Below are 14,642 nucleotides of genomic sequence, written 5' to 3'. Positions count from 1 at the left end.
CCCCCCCCCCTACCCCTCCCCCCCCATCCTAGTCCGGTCAATAATTTAGATGCTGGAGGTCTACCCTGCAGCACAGAGTCACCGAGCAGGCTGCTACCACTCCGCGCCACAGGACGCGTAAAAACCCGCACCGGGTGCAGCACCCCCCCATCCCCCGCAGAGGGCATGCACCCAAAAACCAGGAGCCAGCAAAACGGCACCCAAGGAGCCCCATCTGTCAGGTAAGCTGATCTATTTTTAATCTTGTATTCATGGAAATATTGCCATTAAGGTTGGTTTTCCACGAAGAAAACAAAACACTAGCTTAGTTACCTGCTTGTATTTTTTCAAAATTTCCTCTATTTTCAATAGAATTATGTGACTTGTAGTGGCAGGTTATTCTTATTTTAATATACACATGCATGAAACATTGTGCCGGTTGGAAAACTAGACGCTTAAATACATTTTAAGTGCTTTGAGACAATATTTGTGAGTGTTTAATTCCATTTTAGCTTTAAATCTTTATTTTTACATGGCCTTGTGTTTAGTCTTGGTGTCTTTATACGTCTAATGTGGGTTAAAGCACAAGTGTCCATTTGCCTTGCCTCGTGGTCCAGGAAGCCCCCCGGCTCTCAGAGAGACCAGCCCCGGGCCACCATGACAACAGAGTACCAGGAGAGGTTCCTCTCGCCCCAAGGCCACAAGACCGCCACCACAAGCTCAACGCAGAAAGACCCTGACCCGCCGAAGGAGACGAGTCCCGACTCGACCACTATTAGGTAAGATACAACGTCTCTAGTGTCTCATCTCACAAGACACATTTAAGGAAAACTACAACTTCCCTGCTAAGACTGATGGGAGACCACTTATGGACTTCCTGTATTTACAAAGCATCGAAAAAATTATAGGTGCTTGAAATCCTACCCGGATTTTTATTTAACCCTTGTGTTGTCCTCGGGTCAAATTTAACCCATTTTCAGTTTTTTCATTTACATTTACATTTAAAAGCGAGAAGAAAAAAAAGGCAAATCTCACATTATTAACATGTTTCAGATCATACTTTGTGACCCATAAATGGACCAAACACCCCCCGAAGGCCCCACAGCCGTCTTTGCCCCCTAAAGACAAGCGATGCAGCTGCGCCCAGCAAAATCCTGCACACCTCGTAGCGAACCAGCTGGCGTCCCAGTTGGAGGACTACACATCAGCGTACAAAAGTAAGCCGTTTGAACATCGGTAGGGTCACCCACTTGCAGAAATATGAACCAAATATGCAAATATATGATTCAAATCCTGTATTTTCAGGGGATTTCCAAGCTTGGAAAGGAAACAAGCGGAAGCCATTTAAACTGGCTGACAGCTTGAAAGCCAGCGAAGGATTAGGTACCACAGACCACAAAGAAGGCCAGTCCCACGAACCCCAACCTTTCGAAACCAGCTACAGCGTTGATTACGTCCCCCATCCGGTGCAGCCCAGGACCCGCATGCAGAAGCCCGTGTGCCAGACCAAAGGCCTGCCGGGTCAGGCCGCGGAGCCCTCGAAGCCGAAGGTGGCTCCGGGCGGAAAACAACAACTCTCCGACGAAGCCGTTGAATTCTTTCAGCAGTTCAAGACCTGGACCCTCGAGAACAAGTTCCACGGCCAAGGCAAAGCCGAAAACTCCAGTCCACCGTCAGATCGGGACGTCTTCCTGTCCACGACGCGCGCGGACTACACGACCCACAAGTGCCAGCGACCCAAACCCTTCCTGCCGTCTAAGCAGAACTTCGAGAAAAGCACGGATCCCTTTCAGACCACTACCACCATGACGGAGGATTACAAGATGTGGGACGCGCCAAGGCGGCGCCTCCCCATTGTCCCTAAAGGTGCGATGGACTGGCCCGGGAGCCGCCGTCCCCGAGTCCCCGAGCCTGGGGTCTGTCATTCCAACTGTGGTGCCGCCACTCAGGTTTCTGGCCCGGATTGCCTCTCCCACGGGAAGGAAGAGTCCAGGATGTACTGGGCCACCTCTCTGGACAAAGGGGTGACCTGGGCCGACGGGGGGGTCTGTGAGGACCCCCCTCACCAAATCCTCGGCTGCATGGTTTTAAGCAGAAGCTAGAGGCCGGGCTGATTCTGCCTTCACACCAATAAAAAGCAATAAGCAGCACTGAGATTATGTAATGGCGGCTATTTTTACACCGATACTGCACAGCCATGTTGAGTGAGAGTAATCTACTTAACTGGAGACATTTCATATTTCAAGTTAGTAGTTATTTCAGTTACATGTGGAATATCACAACAATATCATGAATTGTGCGTATATAAACATTTTTTGAAACACCTGATATAGCAGAATCCGCAAATCCACAATTTGGACCCAGTGTTTTAATATTTAATCGGGGGGGTGAATACTCATTGCCCATTGTTCCCGTTGCTCTCACTCAAACTTTATGAAAAGTTATTATAAATACCAGGCAATACATACTGTAACAGTCAAATGAAACATTTTTATTAAAAAAAAAAAAAAAAAAAATGGGGCAAATATCCTTAAAAAGGGAAATGCCGTGACTTGTCCACTTCTTAACTGGGAGAACTGTCAGATCATCATATTTACATCATATACAGGAGCTTTAAAAAAAAAAAAAAAAAAAGTTATCAATTAAAAAGATGTTGCCAAACGGTCTATACGCGTAGCGGCACTCCACATTGTCTCGGGCGCCACAGTGCAAACAGAGAATTAGAAGACGTGGTAAATAGTTTACACTTGTTCCGAGTTTTCATTCAGTTCTCCTCCAGTTAAGTATGCATTCATCATCATCATCATCATCATCATCATCTTCATCATGTAAAGTCCACATAGTTACACATGTACGGTTGTCAAACACTGATGAGCTTCAGCAGCGGTCAGTCTTCTTGGAACCGGATGTGTTTATGAGCCTCCTTGGCCCGGGCAAGGATGATTTTTTCAGCTTTGGATATGAGCTGAAGTGTGACAAAGAAATAAATTAGATGGGATCACATCAACAGATGTGATCTTTTATATAGACCTTAGTGGTCCCCCATACTGGATCTGAAGTCTCGTTTACATAGACCTTAGTGGTCCCTAATACTGTATCTGAAGTCTCTTTTATATAGACCTTAGTGGTCCCCCTAATACGATCTGAGAGTCTCTTTATAAGACCTTAGTGGTCCCTACATACTGTATCTGAAGTCTCTTTATATAGACATTAGTGGTCCCCTCATACTGTATCTGAAGTCTCTTTAATAGAGACTTAGTGGTCCCCTTTAATACTGTATCTGAAGTCTCTTTTATAGAGACCTTAGTGGCTCCTAATACTGTATCTCATCCTCTTTTATAGACCTTAGGTTCCCCTAATATGTCTGAAGTCTCTTTTATAGAGACCTTAGTGGCCCCTAATACTGTATCTGAAATGTCTTTATATAGACCTTAGTGGTCCCACAATACTGTCTCTGAAGTCTCTTTTATAGAGACCTTAGTGGTCCCAATACTTATCTGAAGTTCTCTTTTATAGAGACCTTAGTGTCCCTAATACTGTATCTGAAGTCTCTTTTATATAGACCTTAGTGGTCCCCAATACTGTATCTGAATCTCTTTTATAGAGACTAGTGGTCCTAATCTCGTATCTGAGTCTCTTTATAGACTAGTGGTCCCTAATACTGTATCGGAAGTCTCTTTATAGAGACTTAGTGGTCCCTAATACTGTATCTGAAGTCTCTTTATAGAGACCTTAGTGGTCCCTAATACAGTATCTGAAGTCCTTTATAGAGACCTTATGGGTCCCTATACTGTTCTGAAGTCCTCTTTATAGAGACCTTAGTTGGTCCCTATACGTATCTGAAGTCTCTTTATATAGACCTTAGTGGTCCCCTAATACAGTATCTGAAGTCCTCTTTTATAGAGACCTTAGTGGTCCCTAATACGTACTGAAGTCTCTTTTATAGAGACCTTAGTGGTCCCTAACTGTATCTGAGTCTCTTTTATAGAGACCTTATGGTCCCTAATACTGTATCTGAAGTCTCTTTATATAGACCTTAGTGGTCCCTAATACTGTATCTGAAGTCTCGTTTAATGAGACCTTAGTGGTCCCTAATCTGTAGCTGAAGTCTCTTTTAGAGACCTTATGGTCCCTAATACAGTATCTGAATCTCTTTTATATAGACCTTAGTGGTCCCTAATACTGTATCTGAGTCTCTTATAGAGACCTTAGTGGTATGATGGTCGAATGAAGTTCATGAACGTGTCTTTATTTTCTGAGCCCACTAGATGCGCTCTCTGTTCCGATATTGGTTGAGAACATAGTGAATTAGAATGCCTATGCCCTTTTTCTAAAACCAAGAGCGCCATCTAGTGGGCTCAGAATAAAAGACACTGGTTCATGAAGCTTCGTTTGGCCATCACTACTTAGTGGTCCCTAATACAGTATTGAAGTCTCTTTATATAGACCTTAAGTGTCCCTAATACAGTATCTGAAGTCTCTTTATATAGACTTAGTGGTCCCTAATACTGTATCTGAAGTCTCTTTATAGAGATCTTAGTGGTCCCCAATACTGTATCTGAAGTCTCTTATATAGAGATCTTAGTGGTCCCTAATACTGTATCTGAAGTCTCTTTATAAGACCTTAGTGGTCCCCAATACTGTATCTGAAGTCTTTATATAGACCTTAGTGGTCCCTATAACTGGATCTGAGAGTCTCTTTATAGAGATACTTATGGTCCCTAATACTGTATCTGAAGTCTCTTTATATAGCCTTAGTGGTCCCTATACTGTATCTGAAGTCTTCTTTTATATAGACCTAGTGGTCCTAATACTGTATCTGAAGTCTCTTTATAGAGACTTAGTGGTCCCTATACTGTATCTGAAGTCTCTTTTATATAGACCTTATGGTCCCTAAACTGTATCTGAAGTCTCTTTTATAGAGCCTTAGTGGTCCCTAATACTGTATCTGAAGTCTCTTTATAGAGACCTTAGTGGTCCCCTAATACTGTATCTGAAGTCTCTTTATAGAGACCTTAGTGGTCCCTAATACTGTATCTGAAGTACATAATCAAACTGGAGAGATCAATAATGTGTTGCTGTGTACAGTGACATGCACGTATATGTCATTTTCTATTTAAAAATGTAAAGCGTGGTCTCACCTTCTCTGTACCCCGCTTCTTCTCCCTGGGACGGTTCAGCTTGACTTGGCGGTCCACTAAGATCTTCTGCCAGTACCTTTGTTCATGGTCCCCTTTAGAAAATAAAAAAAAGGCGTTGAATAGAGATTCTTAATGTTAATATTATTATTCATGACAGCTCAGTCAAGAAATAAGCTGAGTCATGGACATCCTGTCCTTAACCGGAGAAGATAAGAGGTTGTTCTACCTTGAAAAAGGGGGACAAAGGTCCTACCTGTGAGGATCTCCAGCCTCCAGCTGTGCTCCTTCTGTAGCTCCGCTCTGGCGTCGCTAACGGCTCGAGCGTCCTCCGGGGTGTGGAAGCGGATGTGACCCTCGGCGTCTCCGTCCAAAGTGTCAACGTACGCCACCGGGGAGATTTTGCACAAAGCGTCCTGCACAAAACAATCCACCAATAAGCAAAAAAAAAAAAGAAAATCTGGTTAATAATCTTTGAGATCTTTGTGTAATTACGTTTAATTGTCTTGTGCACATGTGCTTCACTTGGTAATGAATGAATGAGGAACAGACTCGCATAGTGAATCATTACTTCCATAAATATCAAAAGGTACCATTTTTAGCAATGACTTATCTGTAATACACGCCAAACTGTACAGAGGACGTTATAGACAACTTTTCTAATTAACTTGATCTGAATAACCTGATTAACTATTTTGCTTTGAATCCATATTCTGTGATATTACGCTCTTTAACATCACAGGCACTTCAAAAAGGGTCAGCTTTCACTTCAAATCATGGACATTATTGGAATATCTTAAATGAAAATGTAAATATTGAAATAGGAACAAAAAAAAACAGCCTTGACTTAAAGGTTCCATGACATGGTGCTATTTGGATGCTTTTATATAGACCTTAGTGGTCCCTAATACTGGATCTGAAGTCTCTTTATATAGACCTTAGTGGTCCCCTAATACTGGATCTGAAGTCTCTTTAATATGACCTAGTGGTCCCCTAATACTGGATCTGAAGTCTCTTTATATAGACCTTAGTGGTCCCTTATACTGTATCTGAAGTCTTTTATATAGACCTTAGTGGTCCCCTAATTGATCTGAAGTCCTCTTTATATAGACCTTAGTGTCCCTAATACTGGATCTGAAGTCTCTTATATAACCTTAGTGGTCCCCTAATACTGATCTGAAGTCCTTATATAGACCTTAGTGTCCCTAACTGTATCTGAAGTCTCTTTATATAGACCTTAGTGGTCCCTTAACTGTTCTGAAGTCTTTTTATAGACCTTAGTGGTCCCTAATACTGTTCTGAGTCTCTTTATATAGACCTTAGTGGTCCCTAATACTGGATCTGAAGTCTCTTTATAGACCTTAGTGGTCCCCTAATACTGTATCTGAAGTCTCTTTAATAGACCTTAGTGGTCCCCTAATACTGTATCTGAAGCTCTTTATATAGACCTTATGGTCCCTAATACTGTATCTGAATCTCTCTTTTATATAGACCTTAGTGGTCCCTAATACTGTATCTGAAGTCTCTTTTATATAGACCTTAGTGGTCACTAATACTGGTCTGAAGTCTCTTTTATATAGACCTTAGTGGTCCCTAATACTGTATTCTAATCCTTTTATATGACCTTAGTGGTCCCCTAATACTGTATCTGAGTCTCTTTATATAGAGACCTTAGTGGTCCCTAATACTGTATCTGAAGTCTCTTTTATATAGACCTTAGTGGTCCTAATACTGTATCTGAGTCTCTTTATGAGATCTTAGTGGTCCCTAATACTGATCTAGTCTCTTTTATATAGACCTTGTGGTCCCTAAACTGTATCTGAAGTCTCTTTATAAGACTTAGTGGTCCCTAATACTGTATCTGAGTCTCTTTTATATAGACCTTAGTGGTCCCTAATAGTGCTCGAATCTCTTTATATAGACCTAGTTGTCCCCTAATACGGATCTGAAGTCTCGTTTTATTAGACCTTAGTGGGTCCCTAATACTGTATCTGAGTCTCTTTATATACCCTTAGTGGTCCCTAATACTGTATCTGAAGTCTCTTTTATATAGACTTAGGTGTCCCTATACTTTATTGAATCTCTTTTATATAGACCTTAGTGGTCCCTAATACGTTCTGAATCTCTTTTATATAGACTAGTGGTCCCTAAAACTGTATCTGAGTCTCTTTTATATAGACCTTAGTGGTCCCTAATACTGTATCTGAAGTCTCTTTTATAGAGACCTTAGTGGTCCCTAATACTGTATCTGAAGTCTCTTTATATATAGCCTTAGGTGTCCCATACTGTATCTGAAGTCTCTTTATAGAGATCTTAGTGGTCCCTAATACTGTATCTGAAGTCTCTTTTATATAGACCTTAGTGGTCCCAATACTGTATCTGAAGTCTCTTTCCTAAAATCCAGCCTTGGTGCAGGCTTCCAGCCACTTGAGCCAGTCCCACAATGAGCTTTCCTTAGTATGTGCCATTTCTGTGTCTATAGCTAATGAGGAGAGAACCTTGCTCCTTATGACCTCATAAGGGGCTTAGTGCACACCTATCACCATTTCTAGCCACTGGGGGACAAGCAGGCCTATAAAGTGACATTTACATGCTATGGGACCTAAACATTAGAAGATGAAAAGGGAGTCATTTCTTTATGAGCTGATAACCCAGATGATAACGATAACTGCCAGTGGCTCTGACGAGGGGGGGGGGGGCCGAGGCATACTGTACCTTCAGGATCTTCCTCCCTGGTAGCGGCTTGCTGTCTGTAATCTTCATGATGACCCCACTGGTGAACTGAGGGCCTGGGTTAGACGCTTTGTCACTCTTCTCAACTAGAAGAGAACCACGAACCAACAGGACTTCATCAAACCGAACCCATCTTGCACATATGCTAGTTATCATCAGCAACTGGACAGATTTAACCGTCTTCATGTCACCTTCATGAATGGTACTGCATGTAAAAAAAAAAACCTTAAGAAACTGAATTTTTGCTAAAGTTCCAGGACATTTACTTCAATGTGCTCAAACAGTGTCCCCTCTGTTCCATATCGTCACATCTTTTTCTTTTCAACACGTGGCACTATCAAAAATCCCTCCGGTAGGGATTCAAACGTAGTAAGTAACAATGTCGACTGTGTGTGCAGCTCCTCTGGGCTCCACTAGTGTTGTGTCCCAGTCTGCAGTTAGTCCCATCTGAACCAGACTCCCTGGGCTGATTGGTGGAGACTAAACTCACCATTTCCGTCTCGAGGCTCATCGTCTGTCTCCATTGGACTCCTGTGCTTCTTGTGATCGATCTCGTTGATGCACTTCTTCAGGGTCTTCATGCTGCACTTCTGCAAGGTCAGATACTCATCCTTCAACTCCAGCCACTCTTTCCTGAGCGTGGACAAAAGACATTCTAGTTCTGAAAGGGGTTTTCACTTATTAATTCATTCTTTCGTCGACACGTGAAGAAAAAACGGGACGTGGCCTCTTACTTTGACAGAACCCGGAGTGGGATGACTTCTTCCCCGATTTTCAGTTTCTCCTTGTGTTTCTTCTTTCTCTTCCTCTTTGCTTTCACCGTTGAGTCATCTCGGTTTTCTTTCCCTTCCTCAACCCGTCTGTCTGGGTCACTTTTAGCTGGTGGATCTAAAAAATAAAAAAAAAAATGGTAACAACACAGTTTACCCAACAACTAACTCGTGGTGTCATTGCTGTAAAAACTCATCAGACTACATGTATTTTTAGACTTTTATGTGTATAGGGGATGGCAGCAGCTCAGTCCGTAGGGAGTTGGGTTGGGAACCGGAGGGTCACCGGTTCAAGTCCCCGTATGGACCAAAAAGTAGGGAGTGTGGATTGGTGGCTTCACCTCCTGGGCACTGCCAGGTGCTGTTGAGCAAGGCACCGTACCCCCCCCCCCCCCCCCCCCCCCCCCCCAACCGCTCAGGGTGCTGGTTCAGCTGGCAGCCCACTCACTCTGACATCTCTCCATTAGTGCATGTACATGAGCGTGTGTGTGTAGTTCAGGACTGTGTGTTAACTAACAGAGTGTAAATTGTAATTTCCCCATTGGGGATCAATGAACAAATTAAATTAATACATTTGTATAACTTCTTATTATCTTATTATGGAGCAGCATGATGCTGTGATTACTTACCAGTCTTTATCCCATCTTTCTTCTCTCCAGCTTCACTTTCACTCGTCTTCCTCATCTTAGAGGGTACTTCCCCCTCAGATCCCTCTGCCGTCTGCGACCGCCGTCTCTTCTTTTCCGAAGGTTTGTCCGGTGTCTTCTGTGCGCCGACGACCCCCGAGGGCTTCCCCTTCTGCGCCGACGGCTCTGCCTCCACCGCCTGCTCTTTGGCTTCTCCAGCAGGAGGCGGCGCTGGGGCGCCTTCTTTCTTTTTCTTCTTCTTTCGCTTTCTCTTCTCCTCTTCTTCACCTGGCAATACCAACACATGGAGATTGATTCAACAAACTGCACCAAAAGCCCGTTTCGAGGCGGGTGGAGAGAAGCAGTGCCTTTTAATGAACCGTACCTGATGGCGGATTGTCAGCTGGCAGAGGGATGGGCTTCCTACTTTTCGTCTTGGGGAAAACCCCCGGCTTCCTGGGAGCATCTTCAGGGGGGTTGTTGAGCATCTGGTTCAAAGACCAGACATTTTCATGAGTTTTCTTTCCGCCGATTGCGAACACCGGCTGAATTCTCAGATATTTCAGGAAACGGCGAGACATTAATAAGCTCTCACCTCTATGGCTTTCTGGGCTTGTTTCTCCGTCTCAAACTCCACAAAGGCGAACCCCTTGGTGTCGCCGGTAGACCTGTATCTCGGGATGCTGACATAAACCACGTTCCCGCATTTCGTGAAGACTTTCTCTATCCAGCCGTGAGTCACATCCTTGGGCAAAAGTTCCTTGGAAAGAAAAGAAAAGAAAGGAGAAATGTTAAATATAACATTTGGCAACAAACCAGCAAATAAGTCTGTGAGTCTCCCCACAGACCAGAGCTCCATGTAAGGTGCATTATTTCCTATTCTGAGGAAATGACAATCTTAATGGACACAAATTAAATCAACGTGTTGCACTTTAGATTCAATATTGTTCACTCCCGTAAATGTAGTCCGGACATTTCAGAGGAGATCTAATTCAAATAAGAACATCTGACTCTTTGTACCACGTAGACCGTGCGGCTGTCGACGTCCTTCGGGACTTCTCCAATCGGAAGCTGACGCCTTACTTTATTTCCCTCGAGGTTGACCTGAAAGAGAAAATCCCATTTGTGTTCAATTTGACAATTGTCGGGAGCCGTGTGCAACCCCTCAAATTATGAAAACACCTCTGAAGAAAAGGACGAGGTTAGCTTCGCAGTACCTCAACTACAGATGAACTTTTCAGCGCTCTGGCGATCAGCTTGGTGTCACTCGTCAGCCTCTTCATTCGATTGAAGCTCGCCAACACCGATATATCGACATCTGAAATCACATGACCCATTGAGTACAATGTTGAAGACTAGATCGCATAAAACCAGGTCGCCTCACTAGGTCGGTCTCGCGGGCCCGACCCACGTGAGACCAGGTCGCCTCACTAGGTCGGTCTCGCGGGCCCGACCCACGTGAGACCAGGTCGCCTCACTAGGCCGGTCTCGCGGGCCCGACCCACTTGAGACCAGGTAGCCTCACTAGGCCGGTCTCGCGGGCCCGACCCACGCGAGACCAGGTCGCCTCACTCGGCCGGTCTCGCGGGCCCGACCCACGTGAGACCAGGTCGCCTCACTAGGCCGGTCTCGCGGGCCCGACCCACGTGAGACCAGGTCGCCTCACTAGGTCGGTCTCGCGGGCCCGACCCACGTGAGACCAGTCGCCTCACTAGCGGTCTCGCGGCCCGCCCACGTGAGACCAGTCTCCTCAGGAAGGTCGCGAAGAATCCTCGCGGAGCCGGCCACACGGCGACCGCGAGAAGGGTGTCATCCCCACTGAGTGGCGGTCTCGGGCCCACCCACGTGAGACCAGGTCGCCTCACTAGGCCGGTCTCGCGGGCCCGACCCACGTGAGACCAGGTCGCCTCACTAGGTCGGTCTCGCAGGACCTTATCCCAGTTCCCCCATACAAAAACAACTTTGGTCAGAAATCTTTTTTTTATACATGTAACATCAGAACATTATCATCCATCACATATTTTAAAAAGGCCCAAACAGCTCCTTATCAACAGTTACACTTGCACTCATTAATGAATTAGTTTATGTATTATCCAAGCCTTGTTTGCACTGTCCGTGTCTATCTAGCCCAGCTGATGTCTTGTGTAAATGTCTTCGTCCTTATGTAACTGTTGTTGTTTTCAGTTGTCGAAACTAATTTTTCCATATCAATGTCTTGTATTAACGTCTGTCCTGACGTGCTGTACCCAGGTTTTACGTTTCTGCAGAACAGGAACCGGCTGAAAACCAGTTTTTAAACTGAGTCAGGCAGGTTTTTATATTGGAATGTAATTGTTACTTTTTCTAACTTTCCTGTATAATAAATCTATAAAATGAAATGCTGACACAAATGCAGTGCACTATTGATACTCATATTGATAGCCCCTTACATCCGTCCTCTGACTCGTCGATGACTTTTTTGAGAAAGCGGTCCTTGTGAAGGTTGACGTCTCCGAACCAGAACTCCACCTGCTTCTTGACGTCGCCCAGCAGCTGCTTGACACGGGACCTCTTCTTCTTTTCCGTCTCCTTGTTCTTACCGCTGGTTTCTGCCGGGCCGGCGTCATCCGCTCCCCGCTCGGTGTCAATCATCTTTGGGGCCGGGACTGCAACAACGGCCAGTGGCATGCACACGTACTTATTAAAAACATCACCGAAACGCTAGCTAAATGAGCTGAACGTCAGCGTGTATAAAGACCATGTTAGTGGACTACGGTAAATCCCACTACGTGAAGTGGTGTTACTGGATTCCCATCACCATAGTGCAGTGTAGGTTTATCTACATATTAATCATGACTATTTAAGCAGTTGCACATGTTGTATTCCCAACATGTATATATTCAAATATTTGTTCTTGTACTTTAACCTATTATTATCATTTCATGTATATTGTACCCTAGTATTTCATTTATATTCTGTGCTGTGTGACTGATATGTTGCTGCTGTAACACTATAATTTCCCATTTTGTTGGGATCAATATCTATCTATCTATCTATCTATCAAAGGTATGTCTTGACTTTCCATAAAGTCAAATTCATCCATTGCAGTCACGTGATCACCATGGACATCATCTAGAAAGAAACGCGGGCAAGAAACGCGGAGAAAATGGCGAGTCAATCAACTATTTAGACCTTATGTCACCAAATGTTAAAATTGGAGACTTGGAGTTTGGAGATATTTAGCGTTACATCTATCTAATCTGTATGCGTGTATCTGTGAGTGTGTGTGTGTGTGTGTGTGTCTTTGTGTGTCTCTGTGTGTGTGTCTTTGCGTCTGTACAGTATGTGTCTGCGGGGCGTCTGTGTGTCTCTGTGTGTGTCTCTGTGTGTCTCTGTGTGTGTCTCTGTGTGTGTCTCCTGTGTTGGTTCCTTTGCTCTGTACAGTATATGTGTGTGTGTCTGCGGGCATCTGGTGGTCCTCTGTTTGTGTCTTTGTGTGTCTTTGTGTGTCTCTGTGTGTCTCTATGTGTCTCTGTGTGTCTTTGTGTCTCTGTGTGTGTCTTTGTGTGTCTCTGTGTGTGTCTGTGTGTGTCTGTGTGTGTCTTTGTGTCTCTGTTGTGTCTTTTGTGTCTTTGGTTTTGCGTCTTTACAGTATATGTGTGTGTGTCTGCGGGGGTCTGTGTGTCTCTGTGTTTCGTGTGTTTCTTTGTGTTCTCTGTGTGTGTCTTGTGTGTCTCTGTGTGTCTCTGTGTGTGGTGTGTCTTTGTGTTCTCTGTGTGTTGTCTTTGGCTGTACAGTATGTGTGTGTGTCTGCGGGGGTGGTGTGTCTTGTGTCTTTGTGTGTCTCTGTGTGTTGTCTCTGTGTGTCTTTGTGTGTCTTTGTGTGTGTCTTTGTGTGTCCTGTGTGTGTGTCTTTGGTGCTCTGTGTGGGTGTCTTTGCGTCTGTACAGTAATGTGTGTGTGTCTGCGGGGGTGCTGGTGTGTCTCTGTGTGTGTCTTTGTGTGTCTCTGTGTGTGTGTCTTTGCGTCTGTACAGTATATGTGTGTGTGTCTGCGGCGCGTCTGTGTGTCTCTGTGTGTGTCTTTGTGTGTCTCTGTGTGTCTCTGTGTGTCTCTGTGTGTCTTTGTTGGTCTTTGTGTGTGTCTTTGTGTGTCTCTGTGTGTGTCTTTGTGTGTCTGTGGTGTGTCTTTGTGTGTCTGTGTGTGTCTTTGTGTCTCTGTGTGTGTCTTTGCGTCTGTACAGTATATGTGTGTGTGTCTGCGGGGCGTCTGTGTGTCTCTGTGTGTGTCTTTGTGTGTCTCTGTGTGTGTGTCTTTGCGTCTGTACAGTATGTGTGTGTGTGTCTGAGTCTATCAGTTACGTTTACGTTAGTGTATCCAATCGCACAATAACTCTTTTTGACTTTTTCAACAAAACACCAACTTTCGTGAAGTAAAACTGGCAAAATTACCTTACTATCGTTTCGTTGCTAGGAGACTGACGTTCTCGCCCGCCAGATAGTACTTGTGACGTCACGTGCAAAGTATAAATACACAGTTAAATACTCAGATAAAAGAAAAACATTGAAAGGAATAAGACTCGCTTTACCACGGTTTGCTACCTTTAGCAAACACTTAATGATGGTAGCAACATTACCGCTACAGTAGCTATGTCAATTCGCGGGTAGTGATATTTAAAATATAATATATATATAATAATAATTTCTAAATCCGCCAACCCTTCACCTAAAATTGAACTGACATAGTAATTTACAGAACTCACCAGGTTTGAGACGATGAAACGCTCTATTTTGAGCAGAAAACGAGTTAGCTTGCTGGCTAACTTCATGCAAACGGCATTACTTCGTTCAGTGAGATGTCGCAGAATGACTACGTCACATCAGGGCAAGCGGATTAAACTGCTTCCGGTAAATTACTCCAAAATAAAACTAAAATTAGCATTGTGACAGTGAGCATTGAAGTTTCAAGATTTTATTGACAGTTGAGCACTAGTTACAATAGATGATCACAATATTGTTGTTTTTAAATATATAAATATATATATAACAATAAAACACACAAGACGCAATGACATTCGACATTAAAATAAATACGAAAACAGATATAATAAAGTGTCTTTAAATAAAGTTAAATACATAGGTTATTAGGAATAGGCAGTGTAGTGTAACATTAAATAGTTTCACTTGCATGTGACATGGTTTGTGCTTTAATTTGGAAGATCAAAACACCACATCAGAGCTCTACGCTACATGTAATTTGACGAGCCTTTTACAGAAACGTTAACATATTCGGAAGCATATTGTCATGATTCTTTTTTTGTATCCTTTCGCATCATCTTTATGTCAAAGGTTTAAGTACTTGTACAGAGTTGTTCACGACGCTAACATGGCCGGTTAGCTCAGTTGGTTAGAGCGTGG

At 43.8% G+C, this 14,642-nt stretch overlaps 2 protein-coding genes across 3 annotated transcripts; one reads left to right on the top strand and one right to left on the bottom strand.

Moving 5' to 3' along the window:
- Positions 1–2,135, top strand: saxo2 (stabilizer of axonemal microtubules 2; the record flags this gene model as incomplete). Its single annotated transcript, XM_032510995.1, is given in 4 exon segments — positions 1–221; positions 597–758; positions 1,033–1,196; positions 1,285–2,135. Coding segments are annotated over 4 exon segments (1,179 nt in total). The 3' UTR covers positions 2,082–2,135.
- A 320-nt stretch (positions 2,136–2,455) lies between these two features.
- Positions 2,456–14,139, bottom strand: larp7 (La ribonucleoprotein 7, transcriptional regulator). Of its 2 annotated transcripts, none has more exons than XM_032510993.1 (13): positions 13,988–14,139; positions 11,676–11,891; positions 10,464–10,564; positions 10,267–10,350; positions 9,842–10,006; positions 9,632–9,734; positions 9,250–9,534; positions 8,585–8,738; positions 8,341–8,483; positions 7,833–7,936; positions 5,374–5,533; positions 5,121–5,212; positions 2,456–2,944 (listed from the first exon to the last, which is right to left on the bottom strand). In XM_032510993.1, the coding sequence occupies exons 2-13, from the start codon at positions 11,875–11,877 to the stop codon at positions 2,867–2,869; spliced, it is 1,671 nt and encodes a 556-aa protein (XP_032366884.1). In that variant the 5' UTR covers positions 11,878–11,891; positions 13,988–14,139; the 3' UTR covers positions 2,456–2,866. The 2 variants fall into 2 exon arrangements, with proteins under 2 accessions (XP_032366884.1, XP_032366885.1); XM_032510994.1 differs by lacking the exon at positions 13,988–14,139 and adding an exon at positions 13,677–13,695.
- Positions 14,140–14,642: the final 503 nt, after the last annotated feature.

The sequence above is a fragment of the Etheostoma spectabile genome, unplaced genomic scaffold, assembly GCF_008692095.1.
Source record: "Etheostoma spectabile isolate EspeVRDwgs_2016 unplaced genomic scaffold, UIUC_Espe_1.0 scaffold302, whole genome shotgun sequence".
Lineage (NCBI taxonomy): Eukaryota > Metazoa > Chordata > Actinopteri > Perciformes > Percidae > Etheostoma > Etheostoma spectabile.
Note: the sequence above shows the minus strand (reverse complement) of the source record. Positions and strands in the feature narration are given on the sequence as shown.

Excerpts from the sequence above, each read along its gene's own strand:
- larp7 (XM_032510993.1), bottom strand. The coding sequence starts at position 11,877 with ATGATTGACACCGAGCGGGGAGCGGATGACGCCGGCCCGGCAGAAACC. Across the intron at positions 9,735-9,841 it reads AAGCCCAGAAAGCCATAGAG|ATGCTCAACAACCCCCCTGA; the intron begins GTGAGAGCTTAT and ends TCTTTGAACCAG. Across the intron at positions 5,213-5,373 it reads GAGGCTGGAGATCCTCACAG|GGGACCATGAACAAAGGTAC; the intron begins GTAGGACCTTTG and ends TATTTTCTAAAG.